The sequence below is a fragment of the Episyrphus balteatus genome, chromosome 3 (assembly GCF_945859705.1).
Source record: "Episyrphus balteatus chromosome 3, idEpiBalt1.1, whole genome shotgun sequence".
Lineage (NCBI taxonomy): Eukaryota > Metazoa > Arthropoda > Insecta > Diptera > Syrphidae > Episyrphus > Episyrphus balteatus.
Window position 1 is genome coordinate 111,630,120 of NC_079136.1, and position 25,977 is coordinate 111,656,096.

The following is a 25,977-nucleotide window of genomic DNA, read 5'->3' on the forward strand; positions in this document are numbered from 1 at the left end:
AAAAATGACGCGTGTAAACGTAAAATGACTTGGACCGAATGATGAAATAGTTTACCAGAAGAACGATTTATATAAATAAACAAAACAAGACGTACAAAACCGGGTGAGCATAAAAGTTATAACAAAAAATGTAACACGTATAACAAACGAATTTCTGTTCCCATTCTATTGGTGTAAAAATGGTTTGTATGTAATGGTTGATGACAGAAATAGTTGTAACTTTTAATTTAAATATTAAATACTTTAACCATAGATTTCCTAACTCATTTTGCTCTAGTACAATTTTCACCGAGTTAGCTTTCCAACCAATCATATTCCAGTACTGGAAAGCCAATCTTCTCGGTTATTATTATCTATGGGTAACCAATCTATGTAATAAATTGTCAAAGGTCTATACATTCATGATTGACATTCTACATTCTGAAAACAACACGAAGAAGGAGAACAAGATGGCAGCAACTTGGTGAGTATTAAATTTATTTAATCTTTTCAAGGTATTTCCTTTTTTTTTTTTTCTTTTATATTTTTTTTTCAGGTACTTCTAACAGAATAACCGGATTCTTTATTTGAGGTAAGTTTGTTCAGTTTCGCTGTATATTATTTGCATTTTATTAAGGTTTGTTTACATTTTTTTTCAGCATCAACAGGCGTCCGCAACAAATTTTCTTATGAGAATATTCCCCGGAATATTCGAGTAAGAAACAAAAAGGTCGCCTGTGGTTGTATTTCTACTAAATCTTTGAACCAGTGGGAAGGATGGAGTTTTCTATAGCTTAAGGTAAATAAAATTCAAATGAATATTCCATCGATTAACCTTATTTTATTTTCAGGCATAGAATGATGACATGGATGGGCCACACGATTTCCGGTACACGTGTTTGAATTTTGCAACATGAAACCAGCAAGAACCATCATTTAGTTGCTGAAAGATGTCGGTGTTCAAACTGAGCACCGACTTCTAAATGTTCTTGCCTGGTGAAAATGGGAATTCTTGCCTGGTGAAAAATGATTTTCACTAAAATGAAATTCCAACCCAGGCGGAATAGTTTTGGTGCCAAAAAAAAATTGTTTAGCTACCATTTTGATCTTGGTTGCACTAAGTTTTTGTCCGTGGGGAGCAACCCATGTTAAAAGCCGGGCTTAACTTAGGCTTGGTAGTTTCATTCATGAAAAAAACTCATTTGACGCAGACCTAACTGTTCAGGTAAGTGTTATTATTTCTTTCTATTGGCTTTCATTATAATAATTTTTCTATTTGCAGACAACTTTATACAGGATCCAGAATTCAATGGCAACTTATTTCAACGTTAGACAACATAATTCCAGAACATACAACTACTTCCTATCTATGTCGCAGAAGTGGAGAGGAAACCCGGTGAGTGATTAATAATAAGTTTTATTTTAAGTAATTATACGAACTGGCCTGGCATTTAAAGGTCATGTATTTGATACATAATTTAAGGTTCCAAAGTAGCTAACTAAAAAAAATTAAAAACAATTAACACAAATCATGCTCAAATACAATGGTACCAGAAAATAAATAATAAAACACAGTGGACTTGTACCATAGTTAAAAAAAAACAAATAAATTAAATAAATAAGTAAAAATCAATAAATTAACTAAAAGTAAATATCACAGATTATACTTTTTGTAAAACTATTAAAATAAATTATACTAATTAAGATAAAAAATAAAAAAAATATCACAGTATGTAAGTTAGTACCTAAGCTATCAGTCAATTATAAAAAAAAATTTAAAAATATCACAGGGCAAGTGGTTAGTAACTTATCTCTAGAAATCACAGATGCTCATACTAATTACTATTACTAAGCTAATATCACAGTTAGTTAAAAATAAGTTAAAAGTTAATAAATAAATAACATTCAACAGTAAACATAAAATAACACATAACATATAAAATAATTTAAAGGCATGCAATAAACATATTAATTTAATACCACAAACATTTTTTTAATCTTTTATATCAACATCGTTGGGAAATTATTTCGACACAGGGTGTTTCCAACATGAGGTTTATTTTGTTTTGTTTTATTTTGTTTTTTCCTCACTTATTACAAAATTGTCTACGAATCGTGAAAACTTTTTCGAGTATTTTAAACGGCATTTTCGGATAAATATATAAAATTTGTTTATTGTTTGAGGTCTTTCGCGTGGAATATACCGATTCGTTTACCATTAAGATTTTCAAGTTCGTACATGTGATTGCCAACTTGTTTTACTACTCGGCACTTTATGTATTTTGGTGACAGTTTCGCCGAAAGATATTTTGATGAGTCACTTAGTACAAAATTCCTCCGGTACACCTCTTGTCCAGGGATATAACGAACATTCTTAGTTCGGACATTATATGTTCTCGCGGATTTGTCATTAGCCTTCATAATGTTTTCTCGAATCTGATTCCTTATGCACTGCAATCGATTTTGTCGGGGAAGAGTTAACAACTCATTGTCGTCCATCGCGTTCAACTTTCTAGCAAGCTCATAACTACTACCGTGCATCATCATATTAGTACCAAATAAAGCATAATAAGGTGATACACCAATAGAGCTATGAACTGCACTCCTTAATGCACAAGCAATATCTCCAAGGTGGGAATCCCAATCTTTTTGATCACTTTTGAGGTATGATCGGATAGCTGCTAGCAATGAGCGGTTAACCCTCTCTGACGCATTCGATTGCGGTGCATAGTTCGCAGTTCTGAAGTGTCTAATGCCATATTTTGAAACAAAATTTTGAAACTCTTTGGCCGCAAATTGTTTCCCGTTATCAGAGTGTATTATGTTTGGAACCCCAAACATATTAATCACATCTTCTTTTAAAAATTTCAACACACTCATAGTGTCTGCTTTACGGAACGCTTTCAACAAAACAAATTTGGACAAATGGTCTAAAACAACAAACACATATACATTTCCTAATTTTGACCTCGGATAAGGTCCTAAAAAGTCTATATATAGTTTTTCAAATGGACGATTACTACAATAAGAAGTCACAATAGGGGGACGAGATAATTGGTTAGACGCTTTACATTGTTTACACACACTACAATTAGAAACATAATCACGCACATGCACAGTCATATTAGGCCAGAAGAAAAACTGCCTAATACGATTCAAAGTTTTCGAAATCCCACCATGCGCAGATTTCGGTGGATCATGTGCCCTATACAAGATCCCTTCAGTCAATTCGGTTGGAACCCAAAGCAACCACGAATGCTCTACCATTTCTTCTTCACCGAACCTTCTAAACGCTTTCTTGTAGACATATCCGTCTTGAATTTTTAAATCGGGAAGTTCATTTTTACGCTCGTTTATAGTAGCAATTAGCTTCAAATATTCTTCCGACTGAAATTCTTCGGACTCTAAGTCGATCCACGGAGCAACATCTTCCAAGTCCAGAGAATCCACGTGTACCCGAGAAAGAGTATCCGGTACTACATTCTGGCTACCTTTACGGTGCTGTATGTCGAAGACATAGGTCTGCAATGACAAACTCCACCTTGCGAGTTTTCCACTCAAATCCTTCATGCTCATCAGCCATTGAAGGCTGGAGTGGTCAGTAATGACAGTGAAGTCCATGCCCTCGACATACGGCCTGAATTTCTTCACAGCCATCACAGCGGCCATGCACTCCTTCTCGGTCACACTGTAGTTTCTCTGGCTTTTATTAAATTTTTGAGACATGTAAGCTATAGGGACTTCACCGTCCTCCTCGTCTCTTTGGAACAATACGGCTCCGATCCCCGCATCCGAAGCATCACATTGGATATAAAATCTTTTTGTGAAGTCCGGGTGCGAAAGAACTGGAGCAGAAGTCAAAGCACTTTTCAATTCCTCAAACGCCTTCAGTGCTTCCTCCGTCATTTTGAATTTTACGTTTTTCTTGCCCAGCAGATCCGTCAGGGGTGCAGTCAGGCTAGAGAAATTCTTTATGAATTTCCGATACCAGCCTGCTAAACCAAGTAACCGCCGAACCTGTTTTTGGGTTTTGGGAAGTGGAAAATCCACTATCGCCTCCACCTTGCCAGGGTCGGTTTTAAGCCGTCCACCACCAACTATGAAGCCCAAGTATTTCAACTCCTTGAAGCAAAACTTGGATTTCTTCATGTTGATGGTTAGATTCGCTTTGCGTAAGCAGTCGGCTACTTCGCTTAACAGGGCGATATGCGTCTCGAAATCCGGCGCCATGATAAGCAAATCGTCCAGATACACGAATACACGATCCCTAAGTCGTGCAGGAATCACCTTGTCCATCAACTGGCATAATCTTTGGGCTGCATTGCACAATCCAAAGGGCATAACAGTAAATTGATACAAGGGTCTTCCCGGTACCGCAAAGGCAGTCTTTTCTCTACTCTGTTTCTCCAAAGGTATTTGCCAGAATGCTTCCTTTAGATCAATACTACTAATGTAGTATGTATCCGGTAGTCGGCTGAGAAGTCCCTCGATATGTGGAAGTGGATTAGCATTTTTCTTCGTCAGTGAGTTCACCTTACGAGAATCCAGGCAAAGTCTATTTTTGCCTGGTTTCCGCAAGAGAACTACTGGCGAACACCATGGGCTTTCACTCACTTCTATAACGCCGAGACTCAACATCCGATCTAACTCTTCATACAAAATGGCTTGTATCGCTGGAGAGACAGGGTAGTGACGCTGCTTCACAGGGAGCGCATCACCCGTATCTATGACGTGCTCCATCAACGTCGTCTTTCCAAGACCATCCCGGTCGAAACATAAAAACTTCTGCCTGACTGTATCCAATCTGGCCTGCTGATCGATACTTAACTGGTGAGCGTTCAGCACTTCCGAATTTTCTTCTAGAGAAACACTACTAACTATTCCTGGTGCTAACTTGAACGCTTTCCAAAAGTCAACACCTAGGTAGATCTCTTGATCCAAGTTAGGAACGAGGAAAAACGTGAGCTCCTCTTCTTGGTCATTATGACGAACTTTAATCTCAATTTTGCCCTCTATCGACTGACTTTTACCGTCAGCCGTTTTTACCCCGGATTTAAATGGAGTTACTCGACATCCTAGCTCTTCGACTAGCAGCATACAATTTTTTCCTAATATGCTGACGCTGGCTCCACTGTCGAGCAAACCAAAAACTTCTTTTTCTCCCAATTTAATCCGGGCATAGGGTCGAGGATCTGAGGATAAATTTAAAATCGAAGACATTTTTATTTTATTTGCTCTTCGCGCTCGGTATCTTTCCCTACATTTAAAAATTTCTTTAGATGGTATACTAATCTCACTATTAAAAATTCTCTCTTTCGCGCGTTCGTATTCTTGGAGACGGATATGTAACGGCCTTATTTGGAATAAGTTCTTCTCTTTTTCTTCAAAATCTACATTTTTACATTTAACTTCACGTTTTAAAATTTTAATTTTTTTGCTCTTCCCCCGGTGGAAGAGTTTTTAAACAAGATTCTTTTTCATTGCTATTTACTATCGGGGGTTCTATTTTTGGGTCGAACGCGATTCCCCCGAAGCCTTCGCGTCCCTCACTCTGTTTTCCGAAAGACATCTCGTACAATTAGTCGTATAGAAACCTTCTAGACCACAGTTATAGCAATGGACTCGTCTTTCGGAAGGGCAGTTGAACCAAGTGTGGCCCGGCTCCTTGCAGTTCCAACACTCAAGAGTGGAAGCATCAGCCTGTTTCCGAGGAAGGTTTTTCGAACGTGTCTGACCAAACTGATAAGCCGCTAGTCGTTCCTCCGAAGGCTGGTATTCATCTTCATACTCCATCTCGTTCACACCATACCTAGCTGAAGGCCTACCAGTTGGCTTCGGCAGTTCACTATCCTTTTTCGGAAACGCAGCTTCTACTTCCTTGCAAACATGTCTCAGCTGATCAAGGGAAAAGATTGCTTGAGGGAAAACCAAATTTCTTAATTTGTCGTTGAGGTTTCGTTTTAATACCTTTACTATATCAGCTTCTGGAATTGCCATTCGCAACTGGTACCTCATTTTATTTATCGCTACGAAGAATTCCTCACTACTTTCGTTCGGATTTTGTTTCCGTTTTATAATATTCCGTACGATTTCTATATCAGTAAGGGGGTTTTGGTATCGGCTTAGCAAAGCTTCTTTTAAGGTTGGCCAATCTAAATCTTTGTCTCCTTGGTACTGCCAGAACCAATCTAATGCCGGACCCGAGAGCAATTGGTGGAAGTCTCTCAGTACCTCCTTCCACGGAGACGCATGCCGCTTCTGCTGCTGCTCTACCCTAACCACGAAGTTTTCGACTGTCAGGTGGTCTGACAGGCCGTCGAACTTCCCTATACCCCACTTATCTAACCTTGTTGGAGCTCGATATCCAGAAGTCATAAATGGACTTATAACTGGAGGTGGATAAGGGAAAGGTGTAAATGGAGTTTGATAACTCCCAAAAACTGGAGGATTGTACTGCGGTTGGAAAGGTATTTCCGGCGCAGTCGACTGAATTGGATTATTTATAACTTGACGCCCTACTGGTACAAACGCACTTCTACCTTGATCAGCTAAAGGATTTGCATACACTGGTGGTGGCCCTGCAGGAGCAGGGTTATAACTAGCAATCGGTGGTGGAACTACATGTACTTGATTGGACGTTGGAGGTTGTACAGTGGTAACTGGTGGTTGACTGGGAGTCGGAACACTAACTGGTGGAACTGGCATCGCCAAAGTTAGCTGTTCTAGAAAACCACTTAATTGACTCTGTATACCTTCGCTAATGGCTCTCTCCACATTCTGCTGCAACACTTCCTGACAGGTAGATATGCTTCTTGCTATTTGTGTTTCTATAAACGAAGTAACATTATTTGGTAAAACTTTCTTTTGTCTTGTTTTCTGCAGGGTTTGACTAATGCTATCGAGGATACCTCTCGAACCTTCGTTGTTATGGATACCTGGAGCCCTATCAATATCTACTTGACCTTGAGCTTGCCTGACAGTGTTGTCTGCCCCCGCCCCACTAAGATCACTGTAAGTTGGGGTGGTTATCGAGTTAGTATTACGACTAACATTTGGATTGTTGGTACTTTGACCACTTGGATTCGTACCATTACTATTAAGTACGTTGGGATTTGGAACATTTGGAACTACACCGCCAGCACTGCCTATGTTTTGAGAGGAGGACCTAGTTTGCCTATCAGTAGGTGGAGGTGAGTGTAGGACTTTGGGCCTCGCACCTGTGTTATTATTTTGCATAACTGATCTTGTAATTCTCCTCTCTTCTCTTTCAGCCTCTTGGAGCATTCGCTGTATGCGTTCCTCTTCTTCTTTATTAGCGTGTGCCATTTTGGATTTTTATTTCAACGGACTCAACAAGGATATCGAAATTCAAAAGTGAAAGTGGTGAGTTTTTGAAACTAATTAATCCTAATTTTACCTTGTATTATTTTATTATTTTCAAAAACCAAGAAAAAAACGAATGTATTATAATAAATAAATCTAAATAAGATATTGTAACAAAAAAATAAATTAATTAACAAAAACTGTAACCTTTTACCAAAAAAAAATAAAAAAATGTTCTTACTGTTCAAAAAAACAAACTCTAAATTTTGAAAAATGAACAAAAAAATTAAATTTATGTAACTGTAACAAGAAAATAATTACCAAAAAAAATGAATATGTAATAAATTAACAAAAAAAACGAAAAATGTTTGAATAAACGAAATAATGAATAAATAACGAAAAAAAATTGTGAAAATAATAAATATTGAAAACCAAGTAATGATTTTTTTAAGAATTTGTTTTAATAACTGAAGAAAGATTTTAAAAAATCAACTGAACAAAAAAAAATGATTAAATAATGAAAAAAAACTTAAACTACAAAAAAAATTAAAGTATTTTCAAAACCAAAAATGAAATTTGAAAAAAAAATCAAAGAAAACGAAATTTTTAAATAAATAAATAAGTATTTTCAAAAAAACTTGAAAAACAAACAGAAAATTGTACCTAAAACTAAACGAAAAATAAATAACAATTATTTTCTAAATTTTATGTTTTTAAATCTTAAAGTACCTTTTCCTTACAAAAAGGCTTAAGTTCGCTAAACTAATTAGAAAATTTTAATTTCTTCAATTCCAAAATTTTATCATAAAAAAAATTGAATTGAAGATTTCGAAACAAAAGTAACTTGAAAAATGAAAACAAAACTTAACTAACAAAACAAAAAAAATCAACAAAACTAAACTATTAGAAAGTTTTTTCCAAAAATTTCTATTTTCAAAAAAAAATTCAAAATTTCTCTTTTTTTCAAAAAAAAACAAAAAAAGAAAACGATTTCAATTAGAAATGAACGAAAAACATGAAATTTTCTTAATATTAGTTTAAAATTCTTTTCTATTTTCAAAAAAAATTTAAACTATTAAGAATTTTTTTCTAACAAAACGAAAATCGGTACTTGAAAGAAAAACGAAAAACAGTAACGAATATCTTATTCAAAATTTTGTAATTTTTGAAAACTAGATTTATATTTTTGTATAAGGTATTGTATTATTGTATACTTTGTGTTTTTATTACTTATTATTAAGGATCTTTTGTATTTTTGTATATTTGTATATTTTGTGTTTGTGTATGTACTAGTAGTTCTAGGTTTAATTCACCGTAGACACTTATTATTTTTTTCTTCAAAGTATTTTTACTTTAAAAAAACGATATTCCTTGACGAGGTTATAATTTTCAAAAATAACTTTTTAAGTTTTAGTACTTTTCAAAAAAAATTATTAGTTTGTAGGGTTTGTTTCTTACGAATACGGGGTGCTTCAGGTAGCTTTGTAGCGAATCCGATGATACGATCCTACTTACGACCATACTAAAAAAAAAGACTTCAGACAGACGAACTAAACTCCCTTGAGATGACAATAATATGGGACCAGAACTCTATCAGAAACACTAACAAATCACATTACAAAGTTTTCCTAATCGTTCCCGCAATCCTAGACTGTCTCAGGGACCTTGTCTAGAAGACATGAAACGACTAGTAAAACTCGACAAACAATGTTGAAAGGATGACGTCAGACTAAAATTCAAAACAATCATCACTTTCAAGTAGGAATTCACAAGACTATAGGATAAGAAAATTGAAAATTAGAAATTGAAAAGTAAAATGTATTAGGATAGGATTAGGGAAAAACGATACAAAATTACGTTATCTGTTGCTACTGCAAGTTCATGAAAAACAACGCCGCGATACACCTAGGTACATCTCTGGGATCTTCCTGGTGCAGACTTGCGTGTTTTCAGAGACTTTACAGTAACAAGAGATAAACGCAAACAAACACTAACCGCAGTCACTGTGAATTTTCAAGTACTCGTCGCGATACACCTAGGTATGTCTCTGGGACTTTCCTGGTGCAGACTTACGAGCTTAAAAATTCACAGTAAGTTTGGTTGAAACTTCACGACATAAACGAACTGAAACTAAGACTACAAATTGCAAAACGTTGGGCGCCATTTTGTTGCGAGGCAAGAGGAGCGGAGGAGGTGTAGGTAGGTCGGTAAGGTAGGAAATAGGATGAGGTAGGAAATAAGAAAAGGAAGTGCTTGGAAAGGAAAGGAAGGAATGCTAAGTTCCGGAGGACGTGGCCTGCTTGCGATGCACGGCATAAGCTCGCCGGATGGGGGGGATCTTGCCCCCGAAACTTAACCTCACCTGCAAACAAAAACATAAATCAGGCCGAGAACAAAAATCGAAAAAAAACCGTTTTTGAAAGATGTGACAGCAGACGGACTATCATCATCTCAAGGGCACTGCGGATGTTGGTGCAGTGTGGCCTATTCCCTCCCAACCATGGAAATCCGCGGCCATGTTTGGATTCCCCCAAGATGGTGGATGATCGGTTTCAGATCATACAATCTTCACCGAAACTCAGCTACCGTGGCACCCCTGAAAATTGTCTTCAATTAATCATGTTCTCACTCAGAGAACAGTGAAACAAACTCAAAATTTCTTTTTCTCATGGGCGTTTTCGAAGTTTATTATACTAAAAAAAAACATTTGGCAAGCAATGGAAACATTTAAATAGTAGAAAATTTATAAATTTGAATAACTTTAAAATTTAATAATGGAATAATTTAACAAAAAAAAAACAAAATGTAATAAATTAACGAAATAATAAATAAGAACAAAATCCATAAAAAAAAAACTGAAAAGAAAAATCAAAAGCTGACAGGGTGACCTAGAAACACTTTCACGGTGTCGATAAACTTAATAAAACAAAAAAGTTAGAATGACCAATCTTTGCGGGTCTTATTACACTGAAAACAAGGAAAAACGACGAAAAAGCAAAAGTTCTTCCTACCCCTATAGAGCTCTTTGGAGGTAGCTAAACACTAATGCACAAAAGAATCTTTTAAATATTCCGACGACACTGAGAAAAATTTCCTAATCACTCACAAACAATATTGAGAATAAAAAAAAATAACCAAATTTAATAACAAATATTTTTAAACTTCACGCCGTTTAACAAAATTTTATATAATTTATAGGACAAACACAAACACAAAAATCTCCTCCTTGTTCCTCGGATAGGGGTTGATTTTATTTTGACTCAAAAAAAATTTTCTTTCCAAAATCTTATTTTTAAAGACTCACTGTGACCTTTCTATTTATTTTTATTTTTCCCTTTCTTTCTAGGCGGATCCTTACTGGGGCTAATTGGCGGCAGCCAACCAGGACTATCTGAGATCGGGGTGCTCCGGTGGACGGGCGACTTCGATGGCTGTGTCCGACAACCGACCACTTTTGTTGGAGCTTCTAACCTCTCTTTTTTTTGTCGTCCAGATCCAGAAAGCGAGTAGATAAATTTGGGTGCAGGAGTCACGGTTCGGGCAGTATGGATTATCTCGTAAAAATAATCCTCAAAATTTGTATAATAAATAAAAACGTGCGGCGGCCCAGTTCTAAAACGGGTACCTGGGACCGCCGAAAATCGACCACTTTATTCCTATTATAATTTTTTTTTTTTTTTTCCGTTAGGATTCTAATTCGTCGTGGAGACGAGTGATGAGAGTTCGGAGATACTTCACAATTATTTAAGAAAAATTTCCAATTTTCGTTTCTTTTTATATGGCGTTTTGCGCCTTTAAATTTTGAAAAAAAAATCACCACTTGTTATAGGGGTATTTTCTTTAAAAAAAATTATTTAAAATTTTCACCACTTGTGTCTTGGATATGTACTCCTATTCCATAGAATGACTTTCGATAAATGTCAAATGAACTGACTTTAATGATTTTACTCTTTTGAGAAAGTAAGAAAGAGACGAGTATGTTTGTATAAAAGCTATTTGCTAAGATAAAAAAAACATTAATCGTATGACTTCCTTAACTGCATAATATCATCCGATGTCCATATATTTCATTAAAACATACCTATACAATCATAAAAAAAATATATTCTAATTGCGATATATAACTGTCCCTCTCTGTTTTAATTTTAATATTTTTTTATATTCAGCGGGGGTGTGTTCAGAAATACTGGCAGTGTAGTTCAGACGCTGGGTTTGTTTTCACTCCCGAGTGAAGATGGCGTTGGGATCAAAAAATATTTTTTTCCACCAGTATTTTTGGTTAAATACAATTTACTGAGCCTAGAGATTAATAAAAACTAGGTATTCAACTATTTCTATCTTTACCGTGCGTAATTTTAAGATTTTCCAAAAACATTTAAAACACGATGGCACTTTGACATGAACCATAGTGGAGACTCGAAATTGCAATTATTATAAGAAAAAACACCGAAAGAAACGTGAAAACACATAAAACGGAGTTATATTTAGGCTGACAATACAAAACGTCACGTGTAAACAGCAAAAATGACGCGTGTAAACGTAAAATGACTTGGACCGAATGATGAAATAGTTTACCAGAAGAACGATTTATATAAATAAACAAAACAAGACGTACAAAACCGGGTGAGCATAAAAGTTATAACAAAAAATGTAACACGTATAACAAACGAATTTCTGTTCCCATTCTATTGGTGTAAAAATGGTTTGTATGTAATGGTTGATGACAGAAATAGTTGTAACTTTTAATTTAAATATTGATTCTACTTTAACCATAGATTTCCTAACGCATTTTGCTCTAGTACAATTTTCACCGAGTTAGCTTTCCAACCAATCATATTCCAGTACTGGAAAGCCAATCTTCTCGGTTATTATTATCTATGGGTAACCAATCTATGTAATAAATTGTCAAAGGTCTATACATTCATGATTGACATTCTACATTCTGAAAACAACACGAAGAAGGAGAACAAGATGGCAGCAACTTGGTGAGTATTAAATTTATTTAATCTTTTCAAGGTATTTCCTTTTTTTTTTTTTCTTTTATATTTTTTTTTCAGGTACTTCTAACAGAATAACCGGATTCTTTATTTGAGGTAAGTTTGTTCAGTTTCGCTGTATATTATTTGCATTTTATTAAGGTTTGTTTACATTTTTTTTCAGCATCAACAGGCGTCCGCAACACGATACTCGAAAAAAATGTCAATTTCTTACCCGCAGCCAGATTTAAGTTTTAGTTTTATCCGCAGCTGGGTGTTGTATTTGTAATACATGGAAGCTCCCACTGCAGATACGGATAGTTGTGCCAAAAAAACACGCCTAATACTTTCTTCAAGGAAATGAGCCATTTTTGTTGTGACACACACACAATTACAAATACAAAATTACTCTCATTTATGTTCCTTCGCTCCACAAAAAGGAGTAAATCGGGAGTATACTCCAAGTGGAGTGAATGAAAACCACATATGTTTTTCCAAAATTCAGATACCGTTATTTTTAGTCATAAAAAAGCGAAAAAGGTTAAGTACAAAGTTTGATGTAAATCGTCCATCCGTTAAGGCTGTATCTTCTTATCCAGATAGACTGATGAAATTGCACGGCCCTTTTATGTTCTATGTATACCTAATAAAGAGACTTACACTACGTTTCCACCTACCCTAAATCCGAGATTTAGCTAAGTAGATTTAGCATAAATCTCGAGTTTTATTCTAAATCTCGGATTGAAAGTAGGTGAAAATCTTAGATTTAGGGTAGCTGAACCCAAATCTGAGATTTAGCGAAGTAGATTAAAAATAAATCTCGAGATTTATTCTAAATCTACTTAGCTAAATCTCGGATTTAGCGTAGGTGGAAACATAGTATTAAATCAAAATAAGAAGCCTATTTCCTTAATTATGAAAGTGGACTAAGGCCCAATTTATTCACTTACCATTACATTTAAAGTCTCCATTAAAAATAAAATATCTGTCATAGATTTTTTTTTCTACTTTGAATTAAAAAAAAAGTTAAATTATTTTTTTATAGCCATTGTTCAACGGTTATAACACTTTTTTTTTAGTAGTTATGTGTAAGAAGAGTTATTGTAAAATATGACTGATTAAAAAAACTGATGGAATCCATGCATTTGAGGCAGCAATGTGAAAAACTTAAGATTTTACAGTTAAAATAATTTATTAAATTAATAGGCTTTTTTTGCACTTTGGTACCAATAACTTCCTAGTAACTCTAGATTTGATAAAAACTTTTACCATTCTGCAATCCCCTTTGGACGCGCATATTTTTAAAAAAGTTGGCCACCTACGTTCCTATGGATTTTTTTTTATACTACAGGTGTTTGAAAATTTTCATAAAATATTTTTTTTACATTTTGCATCGAAAAACTAATTTCAAAATTTTTTTAAAGAAAAGATGCAACAGTTGTAAAAACTTTTAACTTCTTATGTAGTGAGCCAATTATTGTAGAAAATTATAAAAATAAGAAATTTAAAAAATTCATTCATTCGTGGTTGTTGTTAAAGAAAACGTAAGATGATGTACACTGAACGAAAAAAAGCTAATATTTTCTAAACTGGTTGCGATAGAAACTTTTTCTATTCGGTTTCAGAACAGTCAAAAGTGCACCTATCAGCCATTTTAAACTTATCCATTTTCTACCGGACACCCTGTATATTAAATTGTACGAACTAATTTTTTGTATAAAGCATAAGAATGGTTCAAATTTATTTCTTCAAAAAAATGTCTTCCTCGCTAACGCTCGCAATTTATATCAAACAACTTAACTTATCACTCTTTGTATCAATTTAAACTGCCGCCGAATATTCGGCCAATTTATATTCAGTACATTTATAAATTCTACGGTAAGCAGAGCTATTTTAAGCTTTTGACTTGGAATTTCTTTCCTAAAAAATACTTAAAAAGGAAATTGGCAAGTTTTCGCTTCGACACAGTTGTAATGACCATTTGCTTTAGCGGAATTAAGAATCGACTGCAGTTACATATAGTTGATAAAAAAGTTTTATAGTTATGGGCGCATATGTATTTTCATATACTTTTTCTAAAATATTCCATAAAATAAAATGCCACGTATTTAAGTAATTTCCACATTTTGAACATGATTTAAATTTTTAAAAACTAAAACGACCACAAAAAAAAACTATTATTAGTATAACCAAACAAATGACGACACTACCCCCAATCTCGTCTGTACCTAATCTACATAGGCCAACGACCTTAAAAATGATTTCGAACAGAAGATTTAAAAACAAAATTCAACTCCTTTCTCATTAAGTTTATTTTATTGGTATTTTATCGCTAAGATTTTAATATTATAACTTCTTTTATTACAAATGGTTTTTCGGTTTCTGTTTATTTTTTTGTTTTATCCTTAGATCTTCTTTAATATAATTTTTCAGTTCCACCAAAGGGAATCTCAAAATTCTTAAATAAAAAAAGAACTTTAAAAATATTTTATGAAACAAATAGGTTTTTTTTTTTTAAATAAAAATACAAATTACAGCACAAAAGAGAGAAGAAAGAGGATGCAAATATCATCATCATCATTGAATTCAATCTTAAGTCTGCCCCTCTACCATAAGAAGCGGCAAAAAAAGAAAAAAAAAACCTAACCATGTCCTCGGGAGTCTTAAATATTAGTTTGTGAGGTTTTTTTTCATTTTTTTTTCAAGATTATTTATATATATACTGCTTCGGCAGAGGGAAAGAGATTAAATTGTGAAACAGATACATAGAACTACTAATATAATTACGAACAATTACAAATGGGATGCGCGCGCTCGCTCTCCTCCTCCAGCTCCAGTTGTAGGTAAGATAGAACTCGTAACTTAGGCTTTTTAGGCAGGAAGTTGAAGTTTTTTGCCCTTCAACACTTTGGTGATATACAAATAGAAGAAGTCGCAATACAAAATCGTCTGCACGACACCAGCAAAGATTGGAATCAAATCATAATGCGTCTCGATGACGTACCGATAAACCCAGTTGAGCAAATACAAGGCCCGATACGATCCCAGTGCAAACAAGTAATGACTGGTGATGGATTCTGCTTCGCCAGTCTTACTCACCAGGAAGAGTTGCGGCAGAATAGCCACCGACTCGAGGTAAATCGAAAATGTCCACAACACCTCCATAAAAGTGAATTCATGATTGAGGACCAGTGACAGCAGGGCACACGGAATCAGAAGAAACTCAATACGGAAGGAGTCGTGATTGGTGTCGTTGGTGGCTTTGAATTTGACATACATAAAGTAGATCGTCGCTCCGGAGGCTCCAATAAAGACAACCTTCATGACGGAGTTGTAGAGTGACACATAGGTGGTGAAGAAGTCCAGATACCGGGTGATATAAACGATACAGAAGAGAATTTGTGACTTGCCAGATATACCCGCGCACGAACGCGTCTTCCAGATCTTCAGCAGCAGAATGATTATCGCAAGTAAATGGGACAAGTCCCCGGCCAATCGAAAGATATTCATGGTTGAGTGTGTGATATACTCTTTGGATTCAAGTTGTCAAAACTATGTGAATAGAAAAATTGAGAAAAAACGCATTAATTGTGGAGAATTTTACGGAAGAATAATTAAAAATTAAATAGAATTGATGGACCGCATACACGATTCGCTCCTTCTCAAATGACGTGGCCGACGTGGCTGGGTAAGATGGTTCTCTCGTTCGCACTTGTTCTATTTGAATGGTATTGTCGAAATAAAAGAGGGTCAGGTTCTTGTGTGTTCTTTTGTTAATTAATTTTTTTGACAGATTGCAGAATTTTGTGTTTTGACGACGACGCCGGATTTGCGTTTATAAAGATATAATTTTAATCGGTTATCAACTGTAAATGGGAAATTGATGATTATTTGATGATAAGGTGAAGGAATTTATTTACTTTGGTGAGGCGGCGAATTCTTTTGTCTCAAAAAATAATTCTTGTATTGAGAAAAATTTTTTATTGTTGGTCGATAAGCACACAAACACAAACGTCGACGTCGAAAAATCTGACACTTGGAATTGGGGAAAAAAAATGGAAGCTCACATTCGAGTGAAGTTGGCTAGGGTTGGTCGTAAGAGTTGCCAGCAGGGATAATTTTTTGCTGTTGACGTTCATGTGTGAAAAGTTTTAAGGAAAGACCACACCGGGAAGTATGCGTAAGCGGCACAAGTATATAATTTTCCGTTACCGCGGTTACAACTTTAAAGGCTTGGCCACACCGGAGGGTACGCGGTAGCGGTACGGGTAACGGTACGGGTATTTGTATGGAAAAAATTCCAAACTGACACATCAACGTTCGGGTGTGGAATTTTTTTAATACAAATATCGTTGCCGCTACCCGTACCGCTACCGCGTACCCTCCGGTGTGGCCAAGCCTTAAAATAAAATAATCAGTAAAATTCGTATTAAAGGCTTGGCCACACTGGAGGGTATGCGGTAGCGGTACGGGTAGCGGTGAGGGTACTTGTATGAAAAAAATTCCAAACTGACACATCAACGTTCAGGTGTGAAATTTTTTTAGTACAAATATCGTTACCGCTATACCGCATACCCTCCGGTGTGGCCAAGCCTTAAGGCTTGGCCACACCGGAGGGTATGCGGTAGCGGTACGGGTAGAGGTAACGGTACTTGTATGAAAAAAATTCCAAACTGACATATCAACGTTCAGATGTGGAATTTTTTTCATACAAATATCTTTACCGCTACCCGTACCTCGACCGCATACCCTCCGGTGTGGCCAAGCCTTTAAAATTCATATTAAAGCCTTGGCCACACCGGAGGGTACATGCGGTAGCGGTACGGGTAATTGTATGAACAAAATTCCAAACTGACACATCAACGTTCAGATGTGGAATTTTTTTCATACAATTACCCGTACCGCTACCGCATGTACCCTCCGGTGTGGCCAAGCCTTAAGGCTTGGCCACACCGGAGGGTATGCGGTATAGCGGTAACGATATTTGTACTAAAAAAATTAAACACCTGAACGTTGATGTGTCAGTTTGGAATTTTGTTCATACAAGTACCCTCACCGCTACCCGTACCGCTACCGCATACCCTCCAGTGTGGCCAAGCCTTTACTTTTAAAGTTTTGACCACACCAGAAGTTATGCGGTACCGGTGCTGGTATGAACAAAATTCCAAACTGACACATCAACGTTCAGATGTGGAATTTTTTTAAAGGCTTGACCACACCCAAGGGTACATGCGGTAGCGGTACGGGTAATTGTATGAACAAAATTCTACATCTGAACGTTGATGTGTCAGTTTGGAATTTTTTTCATACAAGTACCTGTACCGCTACCGCATATGTACAATTCGGTGTGGTGATAATCTATTGATTCACATATGTTGAAGCTTGGCCACACCGGAGGGTATGCGGTAGAGGTACGGGTAGCGGTAACGATATTTGTATGAAAAAATTTCCACATCTGAACGTTGATATTTTAGTTTGGAATTTTTTTGATACAAGTACCGTTACCTCTACCCGTACCGCTACTGCATACCCTCCGGTGTGGCCAAGCCTTTAATATTTCTTTTTTGATGTTGAATCTTTTTAATTAACTTTTTTCTGTTTTGACATAGAACATTTGTTCTATGTTCGACATGCAACATTACCCGGTCCGGTGATCTATATGGATCAAGTGGGATAATAAAAAACGTCCATTATAGTAATGAGTACGGTATATGAAAAGAACCAGTTTACAGTCAAGACAAAGTAATTACTTTAAAAAAGTCATAATCGAACTGCAACATAGCTATATGCTGGATTGTAACCGTTTTAGGCCCAGGTGTACAAATATTTGATTCGTGGATCAGCAACTTTTATTTTCTGAATTCAGTGGTAAAATTGATTTTTAGCACTGGTTCTAGGTCCATATAGGTTGAAATAGCTAAATCCACCCTTGAACCAAAGTTGATCCACTGCTAATCCGCCGAAATCGGTGGGTTAAATTCCTGATCCGAGGCTGAACCACGTTTGTACAACTGGCACTTAGTATTGTATCTAATAATTGTATCTTTTATAAATATGAAGGCATTTAGTTTGAAAAGATTCGATACAAATCGAATTTTGTATCCATGTTGCAGTCGCTACTGCAACCATGTTGTAGTCGACAGTGAAACAATGTCCCTTCAAGCAAGAAAACTGAGTTCAGAAAAGACACTCCGGCCTCAAAACGAGAAAAACGGGGTTGCACTCACACACTTGCAACTTTTTGTGTATGAACACAAAGTCGAAGGAGAAATCGTGGTGAAAAAAACAATATATAAAATCGGCTCCGCGGTGATTATAATTTCCATACTAATTTGAGCCGGAGCGGATTCGGACCGAGGTCGGACTTGTTTGCTTGAAGGGGTAGCAATAAATATGCAACCATGTTGCTATATGTGAAGTTGCTGCAACAACTGTTGCGACAAATGCCGAAAGAGAAGGTTGCTACGCTCAGGTCCAATGACTTTCGGTAAAAGCTTTCTTTTATTTGAAAAATTTTGAACGCTATCTTACGGTAGGACAAAATCATTCGACAACTTACCGTCATTGCGTTCGTTTTAAGTAATTCTTGAGTGCAAAAAGAAAGAAAGTCTATAATTATTACCTATAAGATAGTCAAACTATACTTTTTTTGAAATAGTTGTGAACTTACATTTTAAGGTAAACTTATTGACCCTTAGTTGTGATTTGTTTGTTAATTAATTTTTTTTAATTATAGGCGATTCTTGAATATAAGAGCCGTCACATCTGTACTGCCCCGGTACTAAACGGGAAAATTCAATTTGGAAAATTGCTTCCGGAAAACTAATAAAAGTAACACCATCATATATCCCTAGAAATACCAGGCCAACAGGAAATTCAGTCGTGGTCTTAAAAAGAAATTAAACTAAAATCAACTAAATTTAAGGCGACTGAACAATATACCTGTCGACTAAAAATAGTCCAGCAATCCTTCAGAGGGTACATAGTTTAGAGGTCTAACGCTTCGATATATGGGAACTAGCTTGTAGGGTTCGACGTTCAAATCCCAAACCGAACTAATTCAAAGAATATTTTTTTAATTTTTTTATATATTTTTTTATTTTTTTTAAATAAGATTTTTTTTTGTTAAATAAGTGTTTCTGTTAATTTTGCCATAATTTTGCTCACCGCGTTGCTTCGACAAAAAAAAGTGTTAGAACAATTTTATTGGTACGCAATTCGTAGGTACTTAAAGTAATGTAACTCACGAAATTAGAAGTGTTATATATATAGTATTAAAAGTTAAAATCTGTGAGTCGACGAGAGTTGAAGTCCTCAAAAAAAATCAACACTTACCATACTTCAGCAGTGGCCACTAAAGAAGGATATAAAGGGTGAGTTGTCTTTGTAAAATTGTTATTTACTTATATATACATACTTATCATATTAATTGCGAGAGTTAAAGGGGTATTTTTAGTGGGGATCAATGTTAAATTAATCATTATTAAAATTGAATTAAAGAGGATTTTGTATCCCAAACCTTACAAATAAATCGAAGACGTATCAATAAATTTGCGAAGATACATTATTTTAAGAAAGTAATTCAGAGACTAAATAAGGCAAATTAATACATAAAAATACTTAAACTTAACATTCTAATTATATACTAAAAATCTTAAATTAATTGTTTTTTTTTACTATAAGTAATAATTTGTAGTTGAATTTTTAAACAAATTAAAAACATAATACTTAAAACATAAACTTAAAGAATAAAGTATAAAAACACTAAGTAATAAAGATATTGCAGTTTAAAACCAACATGAATTTAGTATCTTTAATTTCATGAAGATTTTAATGATCTCACTATGAGAAGTGAATAAATTATTTTTATAAAGAGATGAGGAGGGCAGTATGAAGGAATGAGGTTCTGAGAGTGAGAAGATACCTAGTTAAGGGATCGTCTAAGCTAGTATGACGACAAAGGTAGGGAGGGCAGGAAAGATTCTAGCGCATCTTTGAACACCTATGGATGCATAAGTCTGATATGATTTTTTTTTTTTGTAATGTTTAATAAGGTCAAATGACCCACCCCACCGACGAGCTAAAAATGGGTACCAGCATATCAGCACTGACCTATAGCCTAAAAATTACGTTACAGGATTTACATACGTCTGCATGCAGAAAAGTAAAGGGGATAGATACAATACGAGCAATCCGTACGTATGAAGGAGAGGCATTGATGAAGACGAACACGTTCGTCTTAGCCATAATCTTCCTATAATCTGCATTTGTGAAGATGTCTGTATTTTCATCTACTCTCTCTATCCAACATCTGTGGTTCTTAAACGCTGTGTCTCCTTTCAATGCACATCTGGAAATGCAGACGTATGTAAATCCAGCATTAAAGGATTTTATTTTGGGATTTGGCAGCCTGTTTTAAAAATGTAAAATGTTCTATGTAACTTAAAAGTAGGCGTTTTTATATGGAATTTGAATGAGGCATATAATAATAATAAGGAGAAAAAAGGGGTAAATCTCGGAATGAATGTTAGTAGAATTTTTTTTGCTCAATATCTTCCTTTTGCCATTCTATTTAAAATCTGCACCTTATTTTCAAACCAAGAAAATTAGGACTTGCGGACATGAGATTTTTTTAGATTTTTGAGGGTAGTTAAAGAATATCCAAACAAAGATTAAAATGAAAAAATTAGCCTATTAGCACTTATTCCTAAGATGAACAAGAATCTTCTTTAGTGCATATCCTAAAATTTGCCCCTCCATCAAAAAATACCATTATTTCGTAGGTATATATATTTTTTGTAATGGATTGTTTTGATTTTTAATAATGATGGATTCTAAAATCTTCATGCAAAATTTGGTTCATCTACCATAACTTTTAAGGGTTTTTCGGCAGTAAGTTTGCAACTGTTATAATAATATGAGTTGACAGATGAAAAACAGGTATAACTCTTTTCAGAGACGTCAGATTGTCTTGATTTTAGATTTTTTGGAATCAGCATTAAAAAATACCTTGAAATCATGTATCATATGTGTATATAATACCATAGCCTATTTTTGCTAATTTTGAAAATCTCCATTTCACGATTTGACCTTGAAATCGCGACAAGCGGACATGAGATTTTTCTAGACTTTTGAGATATGTTATAGAATGGCAAAAGGAAGATATTGAGCAAAAAAAATTTCTACTAACATTCATTCAGAGGTTAAACCCTTATTTGACTGGATTAATATTGTTCTATGGCAACTTAGAACTGTATATTTAATTTTTTTTTTCAGGTGAGCAACTTATAAGAGAACGCCAATACTTACCCGCCCGCGGTAATATTTATTAAAGTATTGTTTTCATATTTTAGAAATTTGTGAAAAGAATTTCTTTTTTGAGGAGAATCCTAGCTCTGAAATGAAATGAGATTATTTTGATATACTTAGGGCTTGTTTGTTTACAGTCGATTATCTTTTAATCAAGGATTATTCCATAGAAAAATCCTTGATTAAAAGATAATCGAGTGTGAATTAACCGGCCCTTACTAGCACACGAACTTTCAAAAATAAACTTACATCTACTAGAGTCATAATTTACAGTGCAGTGCAATAACACGCACGATAATATTTAACCATTGCAGGGGTTATCAGCCAAACTAATGAAGAAAACCTAGACGGGCTTTCTTTCCTTTTAAAAGTGAGAGAGACAACGACTCTAAAGAGGCATTTTACCATGATTTAATTATTATATACAAAAAATCAATTATATTTTTGTTCTAACAAAAACAAAAAAGAAAATACGGGGAAAATAGTATCTCAATTTCTATTTGATAAAAAAAAAATCGTTTCGCTGCGTCGATTGAAAGGAAAAACTCGCTAACTACATTAGGTTTAAATAGCAGTTTGTGAGTTTTTCCACAGCTATATCAAAGACTTCCAAAGAGTCCGTCCCATTGGATTTCACTGAAAACATTTAAGCATTTCTGAATTATTTCAACCAAAACCAACGTTTCCCTAGATTCAACGAGGCTTATCTATTGGTTTTGGGTTTCGTTGGTATGGTAAATGTTGCTGATGTAGCGTAAGCATGACAATTACGAATTATACAAAATCTCTTGGCAATATCCATTTGACACGAGAGTTCATTGGATCTGATACAAAAATCCCTGCTTCCAACGGAAATTAACATAAATATCAGATGTTTTTAACTAATTATGTTATGATCTATGATATTGTGATCTTCATGTCGAGATTATAACTCGCCCATGTATCTGCTTCATACAAATGATACCTAACGTAATGGTATGTATATATGATATTGCTTTTAGAAGGGATTATCATGGTATTTCCTTTGCACACAAAAATACTAAGTGCTCTATCTGTAGGTTTTCTCGGATCTTCGTTATTCTAATTCAACAAAGTTATCCTACAAATGTGGTGAAGTATGTAAACTTTTAACACCGGAAGCACTACTCCGTTATGATGGCTCGTTAACAAAGTTACTTTCGGTTTAGATACAGGGGCCCTATTTTGTAAAACGATTATCGTTGAAACTACTTCGTTTTCTTTGCAATGCGACTAGGTATTACGATAATCGTTTTACTTCAACGATAATCGCTAATCTTTACGACTGCCATTTACCTATCATTTAACTTTCGTTTTTGTTTAGCTGTCATAATATTATTGCGTTTGCTGGTAGAATTCATGAGAGCCTCAAAAAAAATATTTGTTTGGGTTTAGTTTGGCCAAACGAATTTCTCGTATTACATAATCGCTCTTTGTCGTGAATATCGTTTACTTCATTATCGTCGACTTGCCGTTCGTTTCGTATTACGTAATAGACCCCTAGATCAGAAATACAGGGAGTTTGAGGATTTTTTTTAACATACCTCCACACGAGGGTTATATAAGGGTTTCAAAATAATATTTTAAGTTGACCCAGTTGGCATCGAGACCCTACCACCAAGGCCAACAAACTTTATTAAACAAAACAAAGACGTTTATTTATTTAAAAATAAATAAAATGTTAGTTTTTTTTATTGCTTTCGAGATGCTTATTATATTTTGTTCAATTTAAAATTAACTCGCACCTTTTTATGGTTTATTCTGCCAACACTTTTGTGTAACAAAGTGCCTCTGTCGATATAATTTCCATGTTATGGGTGGGTTTTTGCTTGGTAAAGTATATTTTGTATTGGTTGTGATGCCTCAAAAGTTTTATTAATTGGTTTTTACTTAATCTATTTTGGTTTTATCTTAAAATAATAGCGGACATATAATCAAAACTTCAAACCAACGATTGAAGCTAAGGCTTACGATTGCGAAAATCATCTGATTCATCAAATAACACAGACTCACCATAAGCAATGTTACGATCGGATTTTGTTGACTGAAAGGAAAAACTAGCAGAACAATTCGTTTAGTTAATTCAATTGAAAATAGGTACCTCTCTAAATTTATGCAGATACAACGACAATGGCTCAACATAGTTGTCAAAGCCCAAGGTGGCAAAAGCGTAGATCAAATCGTCTCCATTGACAGTCTTACGATTCTCCGAGATACTCCTTTCGATGGCTTCGGAAGTGATGAATGATATGAACTCGGAAACACATTCCTGAATGCATTCGCGTGCATCTTTAGCGATTTTTCCATTCGATGGGACGGGCATTTTCATGATTTTGATGATGTTACAAATTGGAAGAAACCTATCTTGCTCACGGAGCATAAAGGGGTTTGAATGTTTTCCAGAGTCATCTTGAAATTAAATTAATTAAAAATAATTAACAAACTAATTATTATCAAGTATATTTTACCAGATCCATCTTCATCTTCATCCTTGACCATATAATCCCCGATGTAGGGTACATTGTTCAATGAGTCTCCACTTGTGCTCATTGCTTTTGTTTAATTGAAATGATATTTTTTTAAATGAATCTAACTGAAAATATGGCCGGCGTTTAAAAATTTCTTTTTTAATTTCGAAACAATTTGTTATCCAAAGATAAATACGAAATTAAAACACAAGTGAAAATTATATTTTTCTTGATTCTTTTTTGTGTGTGTTTTTTTCTCTTTTTAAACGTCAGAGTGTTTCAATTCAAAATTAAATTTTTTTGAGTGGAGTGGAACAGAGGAATTGGAGAATGAATTTTGATTAGATGTGTCCCACAAAGAAAAAAATATCTGAGAGCAAAATAAGGCCGTGTGTGAATTGGGTTAAATATAAAGCCGAGGATACATTTTTGACACCCTTAGAGCATGGTATAAAAAGAGAAGGTATGATTATTAGAAAAAACTCAGTATCAAGAACTGTCAAAACTTATGGCTACTTAAGGTTTTGACAGCCCAGCCCATTGAAATTGTTGTTGTAAACAAATTTGTCTTGGAAGTTGTTGTTGCTTTTGACTTTGCCAAATGCCAAACGTCAAAACCTTATTACCCCATTTTGTAAGATGGCGGCTCTAATGATCATACCTTGTCTTTTTATACCATGCCCTTAGAGGATATAATAGGTGTGTTTTTTTGTTTATCTATATAGATTTTGTGCAAAAAAACGACGTCGAGATTTTTGAAATCGAAACAATTTACGTGTTAAAAACAACAAAAACTTTATCTGTATAGATTTTTGAAAAATCCAGATAATTATCCAGATTTTACTTTCTCTCGATAAAAACAGTAGTGCCAAGGTAGTTTAATTGTTGTGTTCATACAGAAATATCTGAAAATATTAACAAAAAAAAAAAAAAAAAAGCGGAGAAAACGAGGTTTGAAAAAAACTATCATAGAAGAAAATAATCAAAAATTTGTTTGACATGGTTGCATTGAAATGTTAATATCTCGAGATATACGCAATGCACTTTTCAGATAAAAGTCTTAAATGGATCCTGACAAGATTGTTGAACAGACATGTATATAAAATTACATATGTATATAAAATTAAAAAATTAGAAATAAAAATAACACATTTGATTTTTAAAAAATCGAAAAAAAATTCAATATGGCTACCTTCAAACGCTTATAACACAAGAACGACGCAACTAATGTGCCTGGCTACACAGTGATTTTTCAATCGACTGAAAAATCACATGCGGTGGCTACACACTGTTGTGCCTAGTCACGTTCCACTTTTACATTTTCTAGGAACAAACGTCAAAAAGAGGAAAAAATTAGCAATGGAACTGTACTGCCCTCAGAAAATTCAGTTCCCTTCGTGAGCATCTTCCCCCTTCACTCCTCATCCCTCTTGCCAACAAACTCACTGCTTAAACGATTGAAAAATCACCGTGTAGCCAGGCACAATGTTAATGGTCATGGTTTTAAAATGTAGCTAAGAATATACAGATCATTTTTGGTTTTTTGTGAAAAAAAAATTTTTTTGAATCCAACATGGATGCCATGGCCATATGAAAATTTTTGTTTGCATCCAACATGGATGTAATGGCCTTTCCACTTCGGAGTTAAAATAAAAAAAAAAACAAAAGCAACATTTTTGACAGACAGCTGCCAAAGTATATGTACAGTGGTGCCAAATGTTTGCATGGATTTCAAAAATCTCGATGACGTTCTTTTGCAAAAAATCTATATAAGTAAAAAAAACACAGCTAATATATGGAGTGCTTGTGCTGTTAGTTCCGTGAAGCTTTTATAGAGGGCTCTAGTTTCTTAAAGTTTTTCGATGAGTGCATGCCTCCATTTTATTTTCATTTGATGGCTGTCA

At 34.8% G+C, this 25,977-nt stretch overlaps 2 protein-coding genes and 1 long non-coding RNA gene across 3 annotated transcripts; 1 reads left to right on the forward strand and 2 right to left on the reverse strand.

Annotated features, from left to right (window-relative positions):
- The first annotated feature begins 288 nt into the window (after window positions 1–288).
- Window positions 289–1,592, forward strand: LOC129914691 (uncharacterized). Its single transcript, XR_008772230.1, has 4 exons — window positions 289–571; window positions 639–778; window positions 831–1,204; window positions 1,262–1,592. It is a non-coding gene; the product is annotated as an uncharacterized LOC129914691 (long non-coding RNA).
- A 12,974-nt stretch (window positions 1,593–14,566) lies between these two features.
- Window positions 14,567–16,333, reverse strand: LOC129915896 (ER lumen protein-retaining receptor). The gene is made up of 3 exons (XM_055995595.1): window positions 16,199–16,333; window positions 15,926–16,144; window positions 14,567–15,830 (listed from the first exon to the last, which is right to left on the reverse strand). Exon 3 carries the CDS (start codon window positions 15,786–15,788, stop codon window positions 15,150–15,152), a length of 639 nt encoding a protein of 212 aa, XP_055851570.1. The 5' UTR covers window positions 15,789–15,830; window positions 15,926–16,144; window positions 16,199–16,333; the 3' UTR covers window positions 14,567–15,149.
- Window positions 16,334–21,288: 4,955 nt separating this feature from the next.
- On the reverse strand, window positions 21,289–24,340 carry LOC129916241 (nuclear transcription factor Y subunit beta). The gene is made up of 3 exons (XM_055996081.1): window positions 24,074–24,340; window positions 23,707–24,014; window positions 21,289–23,649 (listed from the first exon to the last, which is right to left on the reverse strand). Exons 1-3 carry the CDS (start codon window positions 24,153–24,155, stop codon window positions 23,566–23,568), a joined length of 474 nt encoding a protein of 157 aa, XP_055852056.1. The 5' UTR covers window positions 24,156–24,340; the 3' UTR covers window positions 21,289–23,565.
- Window positions 24,341–25,977: the final 1,637 nt, after the last annotated feature.